This window comes from Candoia aspera, chromosome 4 (assembly GCF_035149785.1).
Source record: "Candoia aspera isolate rCanAsp1 chromosome 4, rCanAsp1.hap2, whole genome shotgun sequence".
Taxonomy (NCBI): Eukaryota; Metazoa; Chordata; class Lepidosauria; order Squamata; family Boidae; genus Candoia; species Candoia aspera.
In genome coordinates this window covers 70,866,997-70,881,305 of record NC_086156.1, presented here as the reverse complement: position 1 = coordinate 70,881,305, position 14,309 = coordinate 70,866,997, and the positions used below count along the sequence as shown (strand labels likewise).

At 39.3% G+C, this 14,309-nt stretch overlaps 1 protein-coding gene across 1 annotated transcript in view; it reads right to left on the bottom strand.

Moving 5' to 3' along the window:
* MARCHF10 (membrane associated ring-CH-type finger 10) overlaps positions 1-14,309 on the bottom strand; it is a 71,843-nt gene that overhangs the window by 42,936 nt on the left and 14,598 nt on the right. The window contains exon 5 of the mRNA XM_063300430.1: positions 4,151-4,328. Within this exon, the coding sequence (XP_063156500.1) occupies positions 4,151-4,328 (178 nt within the window). The remainder of the gene's footprint in view (positions 1-4,150; positions 4,329-14,309) is intronic.

Below are 14,309 nucleotides of genomic sequence, written 5' to 3'. Positions count from 1 at the left end.
GGGCTAAGTAACTGTTTTTTCTTTGGAAATATTATATATTTAATCCCCCAAAATTTCCTCCAATGTTACGTTGTGCAGTTAGTGCTTCCTATGTTGCATAATAGAGAGCCAGTTTGGTCCAGTGGTTAAAGCAAAGGGCTAGAAACCAGTAGTCTGTGAGTTCTAGTCCCGCCTTAGGCATGAAAGCCGGCTGGGTGACCTTGGGCCAGTCACTCTCTCAGCCCAACTCACCTCACAGGATTGCTGTTGTAGAGAAAGTAGGAGGAGGAAGGAGTATTAGGTATGTTTGCCGCCTTGCGTTATTTATAAAAATAATAAAGGCAGGATAAAATATCAAATAAATAAACAATAACTACTAAATGGACTGTATTCTTACTATTATGTATTTTGACATATACTTCGTTAGAAAAAGGCACATTTGCGCTTAAAAGAGAATATTTTATGTTATAGTGGATGGGCAATTATGCTCAGTGATGAGGTACTTCTATACCACTCTTATGGATAACTTAGGAATTGGCTCTAGACCTGCTTGACCTAAATGTCTTATTTTAGAGAAGTGAGCTGATTTATTTCTAACTCTGCTCCAATTTATTGTGCCAAATACCAGCAAATCTGGTATTTTCCTCAGACTGCTAAAGTGCTCCAGTTCACATTGGTGAACCATTTGTGGGAACTCTTCCCCATCCCATTTTCAAGTCCTGGGCTCATTACCGCTTTCTGTATACCTGATTTAAAGTTATCTTGCCCCACCACCATAGCAGTACATTCCTGCCAACTTTTAAGAAACAGATACATGGTTGTGATTATTTCAACATGTTTCACATAATATGCTTTTTAAAAAAGACATGTAACCTTAACCTTTCTAAATGTCCAAGCAAACAAGGTTTCCAAGTAATTATTTATCTTTATTTCATTTGTTTACGTCAAACATGAAGAACTGTTTAATGCCTCATTTTGGGAAAGACTTTGAGACGGCATTCCATTTTTGTTGTGGCCAAATTAAAGTAAAATTACAAGAAAAGAAGAGATCAGAAAAGACTTCTAAATAAGCAAGGGCATCAGTCACATAAAGCTTTTCCCTACATGCTAATACAGAGCTAAGCAAATTTGTCACTTGAAAAACTTTCTTGTCCACACACCTACTCAGAAGTTAATCCCTCTAGATTCAGTGGGGTTTATTCCCAGGTATGTAGAATACTTCAGCTACCTTTTAGCAAATTATGTAACATAAGAAATACAATATCAGATATTTTCATCCCTCCCTCTCCACTTGTTTTCCTGGCCAATATAAAATCATCTATGGAAAATCTTTTTTAATAGAATTATTTGGATCAAGTGCTACTTATTTGGATAAAGTGCTACTTACAAGGTATTTTTTTTTATATACATAAAAAAAATTCCCTTCTCAACCATATGGGTGGTATGTGTTTTCCTCAACCTCAGGTCCTCTACCAGAGGTCTGGGAGTTCAAGGGTTCTGTGCAGTGTGTGTGTGTGTGTGTGTGTGTTTGCATATTGCTTTCAATTATAAATCTCAAAGTGGTTTATAATGACCTGCAACCATGGTCACAGCTATTGATAATAGGACACAGCTGCAAAACTGCCAACATGCTATTATTTCACCTTCAAAACTCACAGGGGCTTTTAAATTAATCAAAGGAATGGTTGGAAAGCAGCAAGGAAGCTTTTGGAGAACTGAAATGCTTTTGTGTACATTTTTCTATAATCAACTTTCCTTGCATAGCTTCTATCAGGAACCAAGTCCTTGCCAAGATATTAAGGGTATTCCTGTCTTACTAGAATTTAGTTGTTTTTTTCCCATATTAAGTGTAAGATACAAATGGAATATGCTGGGCATGCTGGGAAGGAGACTCAAATTTGATCCAAACCTTCATGAGAAATAGACCATATGGGACAATCCAACTCTGAAGATTGCTGGAAAATCTTTTGTCTGGCGTTCACAAGCAACAAAACAAAACACTATTTAATACTTTGGCCCAGTTTATTCCTTATCAGTTTTTCAAAATGTTTCATGATTTGCAAAAACAGGATGAAATTCCTAAGTCTGCTGAATGACAATGAATTTTATTAAAACACTTTTTGACTTCACTATTTGTTGTTGTTTATTCGTTTAGTCGCTTCCGACTCTTCGTGACTTCATGGACCAGCCCACGCCAGAGCTTCCTGTCGGTCGTCAACATCCCCAGCTCCCCCAGGGACGAGTCCGTCACCTCTAGAATATTCACTATTTGAGTCTGGTGCATTAAATACATTTGAAACTTGCAGGTGGAATAATGGGCTATCAAATCTACTGAATACCCTAAGGATGTGGAGGAAAGGTTGGTTTTCAATCTCTGTATGTTGGTGTAATGGTATGTGGGAATAACCTTGAGGGACAAGGGGAAGAGATGCTGCCTAGGGAACGATCAGATAAAAGAGGGAGGAGCCTACAGCTGCTTAATGGAAAGAGAAAGAAACTTAAGAAGGATCCACTCTAATTGATCAGGCTGTAATCAGGTGGTATTTTTGTAGTACCCTAACAAAATGGCAGAGGGCAATGTGTTCAACTTGACCAAAGGCTTGATGAAATTTTAGAAATGTGCTGGAGGAGAAATAAGAAATTGGCACATGTCCTTTTGGAAAATCCCATGTGCTGTAAGGTTTGGAACCAGACTTAGACTGATTTGAACATCAGTCTCTCAGATATTTTACTTAAGAACATCTAGCTTAAGTAGATAGAGGGTCTTTAAAGAGAATCCTATGGAGTAGAGTTTGCTAAGAGCTGTTTTTAGCCAGGCTGATTTAAAGCGATCTGTAAAAACTAGTGGGTCCAAACCCATTGGAAGAAAATTAACTGTGGTTAAAATTTTAAATTTAACATAGGCTAAAAAGTGTACCAATCTCTAGCAGAGACCAAGTTCATCTCTAAACATAAAGAAGCATTTTTAATCTATCTTAGAACTGTAAGAATAGCTCTAATAAACTTAGACTGAACAATTTCAGGGGTCTCAACCTTGTAAAAGTACAGACTTGGACATCATAGAAAAGTTGAGAAAAGACTTAGGCTACAGAGACTGGCTGCAGGGATGAACTATGTTCCCTTAGAGGTGTAGAATCTCAGGAAAGCTGAGCAGCACTATTATTGTTGTTGTTGTTATTTTAATTACCATCATCATGATCATCATCAGTTGCTAATTCAAGAAAACACCTGACCTCTTATTTCTTGGCAGGTGAATTTGCTCAGGATCCTTTGGTGAAGGATGATGTCAAAGACTTGGCTCCAGAACCACATGCCTCAAAAGTCTTAGGTGTAGTTGTGATAAAACTCCCACTGTTGTTACCAAATTGTATTGTTGAATGTGATATGGGAATAAAAATATCAAATGCATACATGCAGAGTAATCATATTAACTATATTTAAATTTACATTTAGTGTAAATATAATCAAATCAAATCTATCCTGGTCTACAACAGTTTTTGGAGCATAGCTAACAGTCAGAGAAAAGTTGTTTTTTCAAGTATGAGAATAAGCCTGTATAATCAAAGGTCCCTGGACTTACATCACCCAAATTCATGCATGAGACACACAAAAAACTCCAGAATTTGTCACCAGATTAGAATTGTTACAGTGACAGAATGGTAAAATTATTAAATAGATGGGGAATAATTATATTAAGTTTATGTATTTAATACTTTTTAGTCTGAAAAGGTTTTTTTTCAGATCTTCATTCTGAAAAAGATTGCACACTCTACAGTAAAGAGGGCAGGATTTTATATATTTATCATAGTTCAAAAAGAGCTTTTTAAGAGTGTGTATATGTCTATCTTCTCCAGGACAATAGCCTATATAACTGCTTCTATCAGAAGATTCTTTTTCTACAACATGGGTTGTTTCTCTACTCTTTTGCATGCTACATAATTCACAGTTTCTAGTTCAGCCAGATTATAGCTTCTGTTTGCTTGTTCTTAAACCTATTCCAGCCTATTGCTCTCATAATGAGATAATGTGCCTCCTTTGATGAATCAATGATTTTGGCCTAAGAAATTATTCCTTGCAAACCTTCTTTCACAGAATCCCTTAATTTGAAAACCTCATCAGTACCAATCCTATGCATTACAATTTATTTTCCTGAATCTTTTTCTATACATACCTTGTGTATCTTTTTGGAGGCCAGATCCACTTTTTTCATTTTTTTTTGTGGTTGTGCTTGGTTTTTGCTTCTGCTTAACAGATGTTTTGTCAATAGCAGGAAATTTAGCTTCTGATTTATTCCCATGAGATTTTGCACTGGATTTTGGATCATTTCCAGACATTTCATCAGATGAGGTCTGGTAATTTGAAAAAATAGTTAAACATTAACAGTAAAAATTAATTTTAACAGCTCATATATTTTCACCTCATGGAGAATTACTTCCTCTTTAATGTTCAATTTTCAATGATGCAAATGCAAGTCTTTCAATCAGGATTATGGTTGGAAAAATTAAGCTTCTTTTCCTCAAATGAGGAAATTTTCTTCCTCCACGTTTGCAATAGATATTAACTGTCTTACAAATAGTCTGGCTCAAAATATCTTGTAAGAATGTTTTTGACATATTTTCAAAATTCCAAATAAGCTTAAAAAGGTGGAAGGCCTCTACCCTAATCAAAAAGATATCCAAGTATATTTCAACAGCAATTACACTTTAAAAAACATTTACTCCTATAAATATTCCTATTTGAACTCCTTATTTTTGGAAGTTCATTCCATAAAGGACTGTCACTGGAGCTTTTTTGGTGCTGATATTCCTCCAGTCTTACTCTCTCAAACAGGACCACTGTTAAACAAGAAGCTTGGAGGACATGTGTACCAATTAATACCTGTCAGAACAAGTCAGTTAGGATCAGAGTGAGAGCCAGTTTGGTCTAGTGGTTAAGGCACCAGGCTAGAAACCAGAAGACTGTGAGTTCTAGTCCCGCCTTAGGCATGAAAGCCGGCTGGGTGACCTTGGGCCAGTCACTCTCTCTCACCTCACAGGGTTGCTGCTGTGGGGAAAAAAGGAGGAGGAAGGTGTATTAGGTATGTCTGCCGCCTTGAGTTATTTATAAAAATAATAAAGGCGGGGTAGAAAATAATAAATAAATGAAATGAAATGAAATGAAATAAAAATAAATTTGGAATAACAGAGCTTGCTCACCCATAATATGCTAGAATAAAAAGTACAAATAAGAATCTTTCTTATCCCCCAGGTCCATTGGAGTTGGGCAGCTAATAAATTCAAATAAAAAAATTAGAAATAAGAAAAATAAACATTTTCATTTGCTAATCCTGTATTTGGGCAGCCACTGGTAGGGGGATTGTAAGAGTCACTCTGATTTGAGGGCAGTGAATCCAATTATCCTCCTTCCCTTTCTTTCTTATTACAGCCAGACACTTGGAGTCAGAAACTGAAGTGACATAAAAGCATTCAAAATAAATGAATATTTTAAAATTTATTTTGGCATAGCTGTTCAGCATTTACATCATATCAATATCCCAGAAAGTCAGATTAAGACTGGAACTTTGGAGTATTAATAATAATAGGGCCTTTTGGCAATTGGCAACTGATGGCCTTTCTTGCCAGTCAGACAGCTGTCAAAGGCTGTATTCCAAAATGTCTGGGAGGATAATAGTTAACAATCCAACAGTTTTCTTTTAAAATAACAATATTCCTCTTATTATTTATTGCTTCTGTTAGCCAAACTGGAATCAAAGATCTTATTTACTAATTTCATTCAGGAAATACACCTGGTCTTAGTGGGATTCCAACAGAAATCTTAGAGACCAACATTGTCTAATAGTCCCCCTTTGGGCTAACCTTTTCTTTCTGATTAACTACTCAGAAAAAATCCCCATTACCTTCAACAAGCTTCAACAAAGCTATTATCATTCCTATTTACTACACTTGATCTTAGCCAAAAGGCCGAGAAGCCTTTTTCTTTTATGGTATCATATTTTATCTTCAGCAAAGGATCGTTACCTTATCATGGTGCTGGAGCTTGAGCACCTCAATGATGCCATGAGCTAAACCGTGAAGGGCCACCCAAGACGGGAAGGTCATGACAGAGAGGTCAGACTAAATGCGATCCCTGGGAAAGGTAATGGCAACCCACCCCAGTATTCTTGCCATGAAAACTAAATGGATCAGTACAACCAGAGATATGTCGGTATACCATCGGAAGATGAGACCCCCAGGTCGGAAGATGGTCAAAATGCTACTGGGGAGGAACAGAGGATGAGTTCAACTAGCCCCAGACGTGATGACGCAGCTAGCTCAAAGCCGAAAGGATGGCTAGCGGCCGACGGTGCTGGTGGTGAACGGCGAATCCGATGTTTTAAGGATCAACACACCATTGGAACCTAGAATGTAAGATCTATGAGCCAGGGCACATTGGATGTGGTTATTGGTGAGATGTCAAGATTAAGGATAGACATTTTGGGCATCAGTGAACTGAAATGGACTGGAATGGGCCACTTCACATCAAATGACCACCAGATCTACTACTGTGGACAAGAGGACCACAGAAGAAATGGAGCAGCCTTCATAATTACTAGTAAAGTGGCTAAAGCAGTGCTTGGATACAATCCAAAAAACAACAGAATGATCTCAATTCGAATTCAGGGCAAGCCATCTAGCATCACAGTGATCCAAATATACGCCCCAATCACAGATGCTGAAGAAGCTGAAGTAGAGCAGTTCTATGAGGATCTGCAGCACCTACTGGACAACACGCCTAAAAGAGATGTTATTTTCATCACAGGAGACTGGAATGCTAAGGTGGGCAGTCAAATGACAGCTGGAATTACAGGTAAGCATGGCCTGGGAGAACAAAATGAAGCAGGACATAGGCTGATAGAATTTTGCCAAGACAACTCACTCTGCATAACAAACACTCTCTTCTGACAACCTAAGAGACGGCTTTATACGTGGACTTCACCAGATGGACAACACTGAAATCAGATTGACTACATCCTTTGCAGCCAAAGGTGGCAGACATCTATACAGTCAGTAAAAACAAGACCTGGAGCTGACTGTAGTTCAGATCACAAACTTCTTCTTGCACAATTTAGGATCAGACTAAAGAGATTAGGGAAGACCCACAGATCAGCTAGATATGAGCTCACTAATATCCCTCAGGAATATGCAGTGGAGGTGAAGAATACATTTAAGGGACTGGACTTAGTAGATAGGGTCCTGGAAGAACTCTGGACAGAAGTCCGCAACATTGTTCAGGAGGCGGCAACAAAATACATCCCAAAGAAAGAGAAAACCAAGAAGGCAAAATGGCTGTCTGCTGAGACACTAGAAGTAGCCCAAGAAAGAAGGAAAGCAAAAGGCAACAGTGATAGGGGGAGCTATGGCCAATTAAATGCAAAATTTCAGAGGTTAGCCAGAAGAGATAAGGAATTATTTCTGAACAAGCAATGCACAGAAGTGGAAGAAGACAATAGAATAGGAAGGACAAGAGACCTCTTCCAGAAAATTAGAAACATTGGAGGTAAATTCCAGGCAAAAATGGGTATGATCAAAAACAAAGATGGCAAGGACCTAACAGAAGCATAAGACTTCAAGAAAAGGTGGCAAGAATATACAGAAGACCTGTATAGGAAGGATAACAATATCAGGGATAGCTTTGACGGTGTGGTCAGTGAGCTACAGCCAGACATCCTGAAGAGTGAGGTTGAATGGGCCTTAAGAAGCATTGCTAATAACAAGGCAGCAGGAGACAACAGCATCCCAGCTGAACTGTTCAAAATCTTGCAAGATAATGCTGTCAAGGTAATGCATGCTATATGCCAGCAAATTTGGAAAACACAAGAATGGCCATCAGATTGGAAAAAATCAATTTATATCCCCATACCAAAAAAGGGAAACGCTAAAGAATGTTCAGACTATCGAACAGTGGCACTCATTTCACATGCCAGTAAGGTAATGCTCAAGATCATGCAAGGTAGACTTCAGCAACTCATGGAGCAAGAATTGCCAGATGTACAAGCTGGGTTTAGAAAAGGCAGAGGAACTAGGGACCAAGTTGCCAATATCTGCTGGATAATGGAAAAAGCCAGGGAGTTTCAGAAAAACATCTATTTCTGTTTTATTGACTATTCTAAAGCCTTTGACTGTGTGGACCATAACAAACTGTGGCAAGCTCTTAGCGGTATGGGGATACCAAGTCATCTTGTATGCCTCCTGAAGAATCTGTATAACGACCAAGTAGCAACAGTAAGAACAGACCACGGAACAATGGACTGGTTTAAGATTGGGAAAGGAGTACGGCAGGGCTGTATACTCTCACCCTACCTATTCAACTTGTATGCAGAACATATCATGCGACATGCTGGGCTTGAGGAATCCAAGGCTGGAGTTAAAATCGCTGGAAGAAACATTAACAATCTCAGATATGCAGATGATACCACTTTGATGGCTGAAAGCGAAGAGGAACTGAGGAGCCTTATGATGAAGGTGAAAGAAGAAAGTGCAAAAGCTGGCTTGCAGCTAAACCTGAAAAAAACCAAGATTATGGCAACCAGCCTGATTGATAACTGGCAAATAGAGGGAGAAAATGTAGAAACAGTGAAAGACTTTGTATTTCTAGGTGTGAAGATTACTGCAGATGCTGACTGCAGTCAGGAAATCAGAAGGCGCTTAATTCTTGGGAGAAGAGCAATGACAAATCTCAATAAAATAGTTAAGAGCAGAGACATCACACTGACAACAAAGGTCCGCATTGTTAAAGCAATGGTTTTCCCAGGAGTAACATATGGCTGCGAGAGCTGGACCATAAGAAAGGCTGAGCGAAGGAAGATAGATGCTTTTGAACTGTGGTGTTGGAGGAAAATTCTGAGAGTGCCTTGGACTGCAAGAAGATCAAACCAGTCCATACTCCAGGAAATAAAGCCAGACTGCTCGCTTGGAGGGAATGATATTAAAGGCAAAACTGAAATACTTTGGCCACATAATGAGAAGACAGGACACCCTGGAGAAGATGTTGATGCTAGGGAGAGTGGAAGGCAAAAGGAAGAGGGGCCGACCAAGGGCAAGATGGATGGATGATATTCTAGAGGTGACAGACTTGTCCCTGGGGGAGCTGGGGGTGTTGACGACCGACAGGAAGCTCTGGCGTGGACTGGTCCATGAAGTCACGAAGAGTCGGAAGCGACTAAACGAATAAACAACATATCATATTTTATATTTTATATCTTATAGTGGCTGATGCCCAACTTCTTGATATTGTCATTTGACTAATCAATAAAGTTATTCATATTCATTCCTATTTACATAAAAGTTAATAGTGTTGATCTCAATAATTATCATTAGCTCTCTATTATTGGAAAACTGTACACCAAATTTATCTCTTAAAGGCTGATAGACTAAGTTAAGATTGCCATGATTGGAAAGAAGCAGCCAGAAAAGTTTTAAAGCTGCATCCTCTACCTTAGACTACTGCTTGATACTTTAACTTTTTTGTTTTGTTTATTTGTTTAGTCGCTTCCGACTCTTCGTGACTTCATGGACCAGCCCACGCCAGAGCTTCCTGTCGGTCGTCAACACCCCCAGCTCCCCCAGGGACGAGTCTGTCACCTCTAGAATATCATCCATCCATCTTGCCCTTGGTTGGCCCCTCTTCCTTTTGCCTTCCACTCTCCCTAGCATCAGCATCTTCTCCAGGGTGTCCTGTCTTCTCATTATGTGGCCAAAGTACTGCAGTTTTGCCTTTAATATCATTCCCTCAAGTGAGCAGTCTGGCTTTATTTCCTGGAGGATGGACTGGTTTGATCTTCTTGTAGTCCAAGGCACTCTCAGAATTTTCCTCCAACACCACAGTTCCAAAGCATCGATCTTCCTTCTCTCAGCCTTCCTTATGGTCCAGCTCTCGCAGCCATATGTTACTACAGGGAACACCATTGCTTTAACTATGTGGGCCTTTGTTGTCAGTGTGATGTCTCTGCTTTTAACTATTTTATCGAGATTGGTCATTGCTCTTCTCCCAAGGATTAAGCGTCTTCTGATTTCCTGACTGCAGTCAGCATCCGCAGTAATCTTTGCACCTAGGAATACAAAGTCTTTCACTGTTTCTACATTTTCTCCCTCTATTTGCCAGTTATCAATCAAGCTGGTTGCCATAATCTTGGTTTTTTTGAGGTTTAGTTGCAAGCCAGCTTTTGCACTTTCTTCTTTCACCTTCATCATAAGGCTCCTCAGTTCCTCTTCGCTTTCAGCCATCAAAGTGGTATCATCTGCATATCTGAGATTGTTAATGTTTCTTCCAGCGATTTTAACTCCAGCCTTGGATTCCTCAAGCCCAGCATGTCGCATGATGTGTTCTGCATACAAGTTGAATAGCTAGGGTGAGAGGATACAGCCCTGCCGTACTCCTTTCCCAATCTTAAACCAGTCCGTTGTTCCGTGGTCTGTTCTTACTGTTGCTACTTGGTCGTTATACAGATTCTTCAGGAGGCAGACAAGATGACTTGGTATCCCCATACCGCTAAGAATTTGCCACAATTTGTTATGGTCCACACAGTCAAAGGCTTTAGAATAGTCAATAAAACAGACATAGATGTTTTTCTGAAACTCCCTGGCTTTTTCCATTATCCAGCGGATATTGGCAATTTGGTCCCTACTTCCTCTGCCTTTTCTAAACCCAGCTTGTACATCTGGCAATTCTTGCTCCATGAATTGCTGAAGTCTACCTTGCAGGATCTTGAGCATTACCTTACTGGCATGTGAAATGAGATACTTTAACTTACCAAACAATAATAACACCCCAAAAATGGCAAAATTATTTTCTGAAATGTCTTGAAAGAAACTTATAATTCTAACTCATACTTTCTTAACTGAATCTCCGAGTAGTTTTGTAACATCACAACTCAGATGCACTGCAGTACAAAGTACAAAAAATCATCTGTAAAAGGGCCCAAGGTGTTACGGACAAAGATGTTTGTACTCTTCGGTTAGGGTTATTGATCAATGGTTGACAATTACCTCTGTAAATTTATGTACCTACATCATAAACACAACAAGTTTAGTGCACCAATTGATTATATCCATAGAGGACAAAAACTTGGTGGACATGAAATTTTAACACTAATGACAGGCAAAAATGGAACAAGAGCCTATATGCTTTTCACTCGTACTTAAAGTCTCAAGCCTAGTCTAGTGGAGGAGGCCTGAATGAGAGTAGCCTTTCCTTCTTTCTCAGAAGAAGAGAGTAGCCTTTCCTTCTTTCATCACACTTTCCCCAGTGTCAGTACAAACACAAAAAGGGGCTTTGTGATTGAGAAATTTCTCCACAATTTCTCATAATGGGGCTAGTTAGCAGATGTGTCTGAAGTACAAATATAAAATGGAATATACAAGAGATGTTGTTTTTTCCTTTTTCTGTTATGCATTACTGAGCAATATAGTTACCCTGAGTGCATGTATATACACATATCTGCAGAAAACAAACAAAAAACCCAAAACACAGATGATGATCCATAGACTGAGAATTTCTCCCAAGTTATTATGTATGGACATCTGGGGGAGTGACACCTAGGAGTCCTTGCTGCAGCAAGTATGCTTTTGTTCATTCACTATCTGTATCTGAGATAACTTGTTTATTTCTGTATCAATTTGCAAAAAGTAAAAAAAAAAAAAAGCAACTGCATCTTGATTCTGGTATTCCAGAGTTTCTGATAAAATCTCTTTAACACTCCAGTCAAGACTGTCATAATAAATTTCTGGAGAGTTAGAATAGATCGTTTGTTTATTTATTTATCGACTAGTATGCTGCCCCAATCACCAGAGTAACTCTAGACAGCTTATACATAAGGGTTTAAAACAGTAATGAAAAAATAATAATAGAAAACAAGAACCAAGGAAACAATAATACATATAGCACATTGGGGAAAGGATAAACCAAACTCTATTACAGTCACAAAACCAAGATACACTGTCAGAAAGTAGATCACTTCCCCTTACCACAGGGCCTTTTCAAAGAGCCAAGTTTTTACAGCTTTATAAATACATAGCAAGGTTGGGTCCATATGGAACTCAGGGGGATTGCTGTTCCAAAGGGCAGGTGCAGCTACAAAGAAGGCGTATCTCCTAGGTCCCACAAGATGACAGTACTTTACATCTGGGACCAGGAGCATGCCAACTCTACCAGAGTTTACGGGTTAGGCAGAAATGACAGGAGAAATATGGTCCCATAGGTAGTCAAATCCTAAGCCAGGAAGGGATTTACAGGTGATAACCGAAACACAGAATTGCACCCGGAAGCCCGCTGTTAGCAAAGTCAATGAGGAAGCCTGCATGAAGGTCACAAATTATTCTGGTATGTTGCCGCTGCCGCTTTTTCTCCTGAGGAGCCCGCTATGGAGCCCTCCCAAGGCCTCCAACGTGTTCCATAGCTCCTGCCTACAGCTCCCCCACCTCCCCCACAGCATCCCTCACCCCCCATGGCACCCTGCGCTCCTTACCTTACCTGGGACTCCTGCCTGTTCCCATTTAATGACCTACATGGTCCTGGGGTTACAATGACAACCAGGATTGCCGTCGCTAAGTGATGCAGTCACATGATGTTGTGCCTTACGACTGCATTGCTTAGCGATGGCGATCCCAATTGCCATCATAACCTGAGGACTACCTGTAATGGAGGAAGACACTCACTCATAAGACTTGCCTGGCCCAAATCCAACTCTATTTGAATCCAAGTGACTTCATTTGTCAGATGCCTTCAGAAATGCTCATTCATCCCTCAACCCCCCCACCCCAAAAGGTCCAAGTTACCTTCAAAGGACCACTTGACAGCATTCTACAGACATGATAAGGGTGGGGGAAAAAACGATAATCACCACTATGTAGGCCATAATATGGACTCATGTAAAAATTTGGTTGGATTCACAAAATAGATATGTTGTGTGTCTGTGAAACTAAGAGAAAGGGGAAGGAGGTAATATGTGTAAACGAATGTAGTCTGAGCTTGTGGAGTGAAGTTGAATGCATGAAGGGAAGGAATGGTGTAGGTTTAATTATGATTAAAAGGGCTAAAATGTATGTCATAAAATGTAAATGTATTCATTTAGATTGTGCTAGATAAGTATCAAAGCAGGAATCTATAGGCCAATTATAGTTGCATATTACAGGTAGTCCTCATTTAGCAACTGACTTGTTTAGCAACCATTCACAGTTATGACAATGAAAAAGTATCTTTGCAACCAGACCTTGCATTTATGACCTTCACAGGTCTGTAAAGCAAAGGAAAGCTGAATTAAGATCATAAGCACAGTGACTGTTTCACTTAGTGATTGCTTCACTTAATGACCAAGTTGCCAGTCCCAATTGTGGTCACTAAATGAGGACTACCTGTATGTTCCAATGAATGGTGATAATGGATGAACCAGATATGAGTTTTTGGGAAATTCTGCAATGTTCTGAATGAATATGGTCAAAGGACATGACATGAACGGATATGTGACAACAAGTTAAGAGACTAGAGAAAAAGCAAACAGGTCATTTAGAGAGTTAAGAATTCGACTACTACAATGTGCTTTATGTGGGGCTGCCTTTAAAGAATCCTCAGAAATTACAGTTAGTCCAGAATGCAACAGCCCATGTTGCACCTGACACTGGGATCATGTTATACCTGCATTATGGGCATTGCACTGGTTACCAATCGGTTTCCAGGTTCAATTTAATGTGCTGCTTTTGACCTATAAAGCCTATTATAAATTGGCAACTGGGTACCTGCAGTACTCCAGCCTGAATTGGCCTAACTTGTTAGGTCATCTAGAGAGAAACTGCTTTTAATTCTCCACTTCTAGGAAGTGAAAGGAGCTGAAGCCAGGAGGTACAACTCTTCAGTGGAATGTTTTGTGCAAATATGGAGTTGAAAGTTGGTGGCTGAATATGATAAAAAAGACATATAATGGAAGTAAAGTATGCATGAGAATAAATGGAATGCTTAGCAAATGATTCACAGTCCTGAGCAGAGATGTACCACCTTGATTGTTTAATGTTTATAGACAAATGCGTAAGAATGCTTGTGGTGATGTTAGAGGTAACTTTCTTGTGATATGAATGCATGTGCACTTCTGTAAACAGAAGATGCTGTATTGCTGATTGATTTGCAACATATGTTAGACTACAAGAGACTAAAAATCTGAAAATTAACATATAAAAGACAAAGACTGCATGTTGCAAAAAGAAGTTTAATGTATGAGAGACCAAGGTAGTTGTTTTTGTTGGGGAAAATGGAGTGAACAATTGCAAGGCATACATAAATGATGAAAAACTAGAGCAAGTAAA